Raw genomic sequence first — 8,180 nt, forward strand, 5'->3', positions numbered from 1 at the left:
CAATCTACAATAGCCCTAGCATGGCATCGGGCAAAGCGTTTGTTGGTAAATTTAATATATATGTATTTACTGTATCTCAATATTTTGGAGTATAAATTTCGAAGGTGGTTTATCAATATTTTTGTAATTTGTTAAGCACATGTTGGTAGCATAACTATAATGCTTGGATTTATTTTATTTGGTGTAGTTTAATGCTTAGGGTTGTAAATTTGGAGATTAGGGTTGTTGTGGATGTCGGTAGTAAAATGAGAATGATAAATCGACTGCCTTCAAAAAAGAAAAGAGCATGTGAGAGGCACATGATGTGAGTCAACGTTAATCTTAACGTCAACATAACGACATGGACCAATTCGGGAACATTTTGAAAACATGAAGGATTACTTAAGCAGTCAAAAATGGAGAGGGACTGAAATGAAAAAAGCGTTAAACAATAAAGACGAAAATTGATATTATCCCTAGTTTGAGCAATAAAGATACCGTCAAACATGTCCGCGTCTCACCTAGCCGATATACCGATCTTGATTTGTTGAGAGGAGATGTTTTATCGAGAAGTTCAAAAGTATCTACCGAGAATAATAAAGACCAAGATTTGAATAGTAGTTGTGAATTTTCTGAGAGATCGATTGATATTGAAGCTGCATTGACACGTGGTTATGGAAACAGTGAGGAAATTAATGGTAAGAATGCCGCAAAGCATAGCGAAAAGAAGGCCGAGTCTCCAAGTGTTAATCCCATGTTTGTTGTTGATAATGGGTCGGTAAATACTCTTGGAGATGTGTCATCTTCTGTGCATGATGCATTGACGAATAAGGATAAGATCGGCAGTCGAAATTGCAAAGATCCTAGTTTCACTAACCTTGAGATGGGTAGGGTTAGCAATCCTGTTGACTCCAAATCCGGTGGTAGCCTTCCTTTAGGTAAGTTTGATTCGTTGAAGGGTTATAAGATATTGAAAATTCCTAATGCAGTCACTGAAAATACGAACCCAAATCTAAAAGGTACTGTTAAGAGAAATGTGGTTGATGTTGTAAGAAACCGTTCCGGTGATGTTGTTTCAAGCATGATAAAAATATCCGAGAGCAGCTATCTTAACCTGTTGGATCTTGGAAGGGACAATGCTTTTCGGTGTGCCAACATTAAAGATAAAAATAAATTAGGCGACGTTGCTTCTGCTAATGCTTCAAGTACAGTGAGTGATACTGGTAGTGATTGCCTTCTTGACTGTATCAATTGTGATGCTGGTGCAGCCAAAGTCAGTTTGGAAGGTACTCAAAAGAACTTGATCAACTAACCCAACGAAGTTAAAGGTCACAATGCTGATAACTGTATCATGAGTCAGTCTGACTCTATTGACTGTGCCATTCTCCCGGACTCACAGGAATCCAGAATATTCGGAGTTGAAAAATCCTCTGAATCAAAGAAATGTAAGGAATATCCTTATATTGGTGGAGGGGTTGATGCAATAAAAACCTGCTCGTGTTCCTTTTGCACGAAAGGTGCTCTTGCCTTCTGATTTTTATTTCATTTTGTTGCTTGTAGCTGCAAGCTCTTTTAGTTTTAGAACATTTAACTGAATTAATCTGTTGCCCATTTTCCTGACTTTTAGTTGCTATGGGTTGATTAGTCCACATAACTTGTTTTGACATACAGCTGCTTATATATGGTTGGATCTCAACTACCAAGACATTAGGGGTCGAGTATCAGGTCAGTTGGTACACTTTCCAAAGGTTAATATGTACCAATGATTGGAATTTTATTTCAATCTCCCATTTGATCTAATTGTAATAATTTAAAGTCTTTAGCAATGAGAAAGAGCCAGAAAGATGCCTGCATATTGGCCGAAAGAAGTCGCATGACTCATGAAACTGAGAAACACGATGCTGAAGGGTCTACCAGAATATCTAAGTTAGAAATTGTTCTGATGCATCAGTGGAGATTCCTGTTTCAACACATGGCAGGCATATGGGAGCAAGAGGGTGACCATCTAGTAAGTTATTCTCTACATATCTCCTTTTGGTTAAAGGAGCAGTTTCTTGGAAGGAACATATGTTAAAGATCATGGACTTGGGTCCCACTCCGCCCCGAAAGCTAGCTCAATGGAAGGATTTATGTCCAAGTACATGATCTTGATATGCTATTAGAGCACAAACTCATCTTTGGGTGTTAGAATGCTCTTATGAGCCACCTACTAATGTCTTGTAAATTTAACACTCCGGTTCATTCATGGACATGACGGAGTAATAGATGTCTCATATCGGCTAAATTAAATTATTGAGAGTTATATATTTGGACGTAGACAATCTTCTTTCAAACTAGCTTTTGAGGTGAAGTTAGAACCAAGACCATGATTTTAATACATCCAAGGTGCAATTTGTCGGAAATGTGAGGATTCTTACTATTTAGAATCTTAGATTATATAAAGTATATGTAATCTTTCTTGACCGTTTGATAGTTGACAATGATTTATTATGGCTATTCATTAATAATGTTGGTTTGATGCTGTAATTATGACTATAAATTGACTGGCAGAAAATTAGTTAGCTTTCCAAATTGTCATGATACATGAGGCGTTGCATGCTCCTAAAATTTTGTCCCCTGAATCCTAGTGCTTTTCTAAAGCCAGGTTTCCTTTTAGATACTTGACGTAGAGCAATGGCAATCGTTTTTTTTTTCTTTTTTCCTTGGTCTCCAACTGCTGTGTATAAAGTATGAGCTCCTTTCTACTCTCAAAGTTAAGTAATCTTCTCGTGTGCATACATTTCTGCATATATTTTACGATATTCTTAAGAATTAGCACCACATAAAAACTAAACGTGTCATTATGTAATTTTGATTAACCTATAATACCCCCTAAATTATTCAAATTTCCTTTATGTACCCTTCTTCAGTTCCTCTCCTCATTTCTTATACACAAATACAAATTCTTTTTGAGAATTAAGACTTCTTAAACTCGCTTTTGAAAAATTCAGTCCTTAACTTCCTTGCTTGAGTTTTTTTCGTGTAAATACTTTTTTGTAGTAGTTCTTGCCGTGATACCCGGTATCATATTAATGTATATATTATTATGCGCATCTCAAGCATATATCATGGCCGGTATACAAGTAAAAAGCTATCAGTCATTTTCTCTTATACTGTCCTTTTTGTCAAGTATTTTTACCTATTGAATTGGGTGGAATTCTGACTTTAACTCTATACCTATTTCAGGAAACTAGTCTATCACCACTGACTGATTTGAGAGAGAAATGCAAAAGGGATCTGTGTTCCGGTTGATGTCTCACTGTTTACAAGAATCAAGGCTGCTTCAAAGCCATGTAATATCTGTAAGATTATTGTTTTTACTCTTAACGATCAGCCATTTTGTATTACGTCAAATTCCAATGCATGATCACGTTAATGTACTGCTTGTTGTTCTTCTTTTACTGTCCCCAACAATACTTGCAGTTGTGAGCAATCAATATATGAATCTTCATCTTGTTGTCCAGTCAGATGAAAAAAGCGCACTTAATCTTCTTGTGCTGTATATTTAGATCAATTTTCTAATGAATATTGCTTTTACAGTCGGACTCGGATTTTGCCTCGGTGTTGTTAGTTAGATGTTAACATCCATTCCAGTAAACTCATTTGCAACTTGGAAGGTTTTTCTAAACTATTTAAAAATCTATGAAAGGATGAATACAATAGAAGATGAAGATGGAGGGAAAAAGGGAACAGAAACTAATTACAAAGCTTTCATATAATTGATTAGTGGACACATTTAGCTAATGAAGTACATATTAACGTCTTCCTTTTTTCATGTTGAATGATACAAAAATAGGTCAGAATGAAGAATGCACATCTTACCTCATTGGTACGTCAGGCTTAGCTCTTGCTTTAGGTAAAGCAAGCCCAGCCCAATTTTTACTGCAATGAAATAATGAAGAGGTATGGTACAGAACAGAGTTCTGGATGCAAGTGCCAATACTATTAAATAGATCTCATCTCCAGAAATAAACCCTTTCATTGCTCTGAAAATATTTAAAAAACATTAATTAAAATATCAATTAATTAAATCAATGCTGCATGTGAGGTCCTTGCTTTCATTTTCATTGACTAGGTCTCCTCGGGAGGGTCCTATTTAGAATTTAATTTGACCTACTCTACTTGATGCTTACTGATTCATAATATTTTTTCAAACGAAATTATATCATTTGCTTCATCAATCAAAACATAAAAAGACTTTAAAATTGTAAATTATTAAGGAGAAAAAAGAAATTAAAAGTATCCGATGAACCATGGAACAAGTGGGCCGCGATTTAAAATGGTTCAATATTTCTATCCCGATATTTTATTATATATACATATATTATTATTGGTTTCTTTTTTTTTTTGTCCTTATATATAATATAAAACGATATAATTATGAAAGTTTTTTCTAATTAGTTGCTAATGTTGACTTTCATGTATATTGGTCCGAAGAGGGCTACAGCATGTGATAAATAGTTTCAACTACACAGATCCAAAGATTCTGGATTAATCCTGATATTTTTTGGTGCATTGGAGCAACTAAACAGCGACAAATACCAATCCAATACATAGGGCAAACCGTTATGTTTGAATAAATACAGGTTTAGAAAAAATACTAATAATAATAACATGCGTGAGCAAATCATGAGAGTGTATTTATTTCCAACAACTATACCTTTTTTAGCAGGTAAAAAAAATGTCCACAAACTTTTTCAAATTTAATTATTTATCAACGCATTGAATAGAATAAATTTAGTGAAAAAAATTCCCAACGTGTGAGTCTTGCGTAATTTTGGTAGTAAAATATATAGTGTTCAACTTATTTATTTTTACGAGAAAGAGGTGAACTTATATAAATCAACTAACCGGGAAGTGTAATCTTGTGCGATAAAATGTTTAAAAATATTTAAATTAGAATAGTATAGGCCAAGAGTTGTCGGTGCATGGAATTATTTAAACACTAAGTTTGAAAAGATTAAAAAACAATGACGATATGAAGTCATGTGAAGTGGGCTCATCCCCAAGAAATTATAATTGAAAACATAATCCAACCAACAAACCTGTGAAATTGGGCGCGATTATGATGTTTCTGTAATTACTGATCTCTTATCCGTGCATCGTAAATATACTTAACGTTGCACAAATGTCGGACAAATACGTTTGTTACTGGAGAAGGAGACACCCAACGTGCAAGTGCATATCAAATCTATCTATTGCACCGACGCGAGAAAAAGTCCGGTTATTTTTTCTTGGGAACGAAATAGTGTAAAACCGCGTAGAGTCAGACTAGGCTAGCTAGAGTGTATTTACAGTTGGGCTACTTGTTTATTTGCATTTATTTTAACAGCGCTCCCTCCCCCATTCTTATTTCACAAATCTGTCCAGATCCAACTGGAGCTCTTGTAAAACCTCACACTGGATCTTCCAACTGACACATATTTCAGTGCTATAATGGCTCGAGTCCAACAATCCTACCGCAACGAGGTACCTTTTCTTTGTCTACTCTTCCTAATTTTCTTCGCTTCTACTTTGGTCTGTGCCTACACTCGAAACCAACCAAAAACATCTGAGATTCTTGGTCGGAGAAGGATGTTATCAAAGACAGAGGATGAAGATCAGCCTATCATCAAGAAAAAAACCAGTCCGAGCACAACCAAAAACCATACAAAAATTGTCAAGCCATCTTCAGGTTCACTAAAGAACCAAACCAAGCTCCTCAAAACCACTAATATAACTGGTTTATTCAAAAACCAAACCAAAGTTTCCAAGTTTCTCTCTGATTCATCCAACAACAAAACCAAGATCGCCAAAGTTACCAGTTTGGATCCCATTACAGATTCCGGTCCAACCCTGAAAACCCAGCTCCAGAAACTTAATTCCACCTCAAAAAAATCATCCTCAAACTCAACTACCGCAAAAACTAGCTCACTTTTAACCAAGAAATCTTCAGATCTACCCAAGGTGACCTCGTCCAAGAACAAAACAACCAAAGCCGAGTTGGAAAAGGGTGTCACCGAGCCCAAATCCAAAAACCCGGGTAAAGACCTACCCAATAAGGCCCAAAAACAGCCAAGCCCTAGTTGGCTCGATCAAGAAGATGACGACGACCTGGTTTCTGAGTTCAGAGAACTCCCATCGAAATTTCAAGAAACTATAATGCCAGACTTGGAAAAGATCTCCAAAACCTCACAAGTTTACCTCACCAGATACAACAAAGAATTCACCAAAGGATTCAAGCCATATGTGGGCAACAAATATGCACCCACCATTGCTTCTTTAGTCTCGTTCGCCTTCATTTTGATCCCTTTAATCCTCGTGTCACTCATTTTCAATAGAATCAAAGCTTATTTTTCGCTTCAAAAACTTTTGATTTTCATCCAAGTCTACCTCTCGATATACTTCACAATACTCTGCTTATCTTCGCTGGTCACTGGGCTCGAGCCGCTTAAGTTCTTCTACGCGACCTCCCGGTCCACGTATGTGTGTGTACAGGTGCTGCAGACTCTTGCTTATGTGTTGTATCTGCTGCTTCTGTTGATGTACCTGATTCTTGTGTTCTCGACTGAGACTGGGCTGGCCACCAAGGTATTGGGCCTGGCCCAAACATTTGTGGGCTTCGCAGTCGGTCTGCATTATTACATGACGGTGTTTCATAGAGCGGTGCTGCATCAACCGCCAAAGACAAGTTGGAAGGTCCACTCCCTGTACGCCACGTGTTTCCTGGTGATTTGCCTGTTCGGTAGGGTTGATTGGAGGAAGAAGTCTTATTTACACGAGGGGGGTGAAGATGGTAAAAAGAGTTAGTCAAATTTATTATTTAATTAATATATAAATTTATTTTATGGATTGGCAAGAAGCATAAAAGTTTTGCTTCTCCTTTTTTACCATTCAAAACTGTGTAATTTATTAAAATATAGCTAATAAAAGTTTCGATTGTACTTTTATTATCTAGATGTTGGAGTCAGCTAGCAACCCATTCTATGTTTATGTGCAAAATATAAATTTCTACTTTTAAAAGATTGTAAGATCAGATCTCATTCGAATGTCCAATTTTCAGGATAAAATATAATTATAATGAACAAAACATCGTGAATATGTATAAGAATGAACACCAAAAAATAGCGATTCTTGACATTTGACTTGAAAATTAGTTTTATGTATTTATTAAAACTTAGATTTTGCGATAAAATCCAAAACTAGCAAAGAATTAATTTCGAATTCATTATAATATTATAAATTTTTCTCTATAAATTGAATACTTTATTGACTCATTTCATTCATCTCTTTCATATTTTTCATCGGTAAATTCTCGTAAATGTTTGAATTTATTTTTTCACTTCCCGCAAATTTTTATTAGTTTGATTTTTTTTTTGTTTTTGCAATTTCATTTTAGTTTCAACTTATATTAAAGATATGTATACTAACATAAATTATTATATTAATTATTAAAGTTATAAATGAAATTATTATTAATGTTAACTAATTTTGTCGTGTTATTCAATTTTTTTTTCAATTTTAATTATTATGTGATTTTTTTAGTTATTATTAATTTTTGTAAAGAAATTTGAAAATCGTTCTGAACCTTATTCATGAGTAGGGTATTTATAGATAAATCTGATTCTTTTTAGAAATTTTTGATAAATTTTCATTATCATTATTATTTTTTTAAAAAAAATGTTTAAAAAATTTATGTTCTATTCTATTTTTTTCTGTTAGTATTATTGTTTTTTAATAATTATATAATTGTATAGTATGATAATAATAATTTTAAATTTATTTGTTTATGTATATATTTGTTTCACATTTAATATAAAAGATTATTTGTAAAGTTAAAAATAAAATCACGTAGTTTTTTGTTTAAAAATAAAATACAGTATCTTATATAATTATGAGATACAATAAAAAAAATTTTAACGATTTATTGTATTTATCGTAATAATTTGATGGTAAAATGAAAATGTATGTGAGTTGGCGTAATTTTTTTTAAAAAAAGGAAACGAAAAAAAAAAGAAGTCATGTTCTTTTTTTTTTTAAAAGAAGTTTGGTTGGCGTGACTTTTTTTTTTTTTAAAGGAAGTTCCATTATTATTTTTATAAATGCAAGTGTTAAATAAATTACATTATTCAAAAGTTGTTATTTGATTTTTAATCGAGATATGTATATAAATTTTTATTATT

General features: G+C 33.8%; 2 protein-coding genes across 2 annotated transcripts; both read left to right on the forward strand.

The window, feature by feature from the left end:
* Positions 1-1,272: 1,272 nt before the first annotated feature.
* LOC140969948 (uncharacterized) lies at positions 1,273-5,483 on the forward strand. Its single transcript, XM_073431479.1, has 4 exons — positions 1,273-1,496; positions 1,651-1,704; positions 1,803-1,987; positions 3,205-5,483. Exons 1-4 carry the CDS (start codon positions 1,331-1,333, stop codon positions 3,268-3,270), a joined length of 471 nt encoding a protein of 156 aa, XP_073287580.1. The 5' UTR covers positions 1,273-1,330; the 3' UTR covers positions 3,271-5,483.
* LOC140969947 (uncharacterized) lies at positions 5,455-6,952 on the forward strand. Its single transcript, XM_073431477.1, has one exon. It carries the CDS (start codon positions 5,455-5,457, stop codon positions 6,805-6,807), a length of 1,353 nt encoding a protein of 450 aa, XP_073287578.1. The 3' UTR covers positions 6,808-6,952.
* The last annotated feature ends 1,228 nt before the right edge of the window (positions 6,953-8,180 follow it).

The sequence above is a fragment of the Primulina huaijiensis genome, unplaced genomic scaffold (assembly GCF_012295235.1).
Source record: "Primulina huaijiensis isolate GDHJ02 unplaced genomic scaffold, ASM1229523v2 scaffold43129, whole genome shotgun sequence".
NCBI classification, from domain to species: domain Eukaryota; kingdom Viridiplantae; phylum Streptophyta; class Magnoliopsida; order Lamiales; family Gesneriaceae; genus Primulina; species Primulina huaijiensis.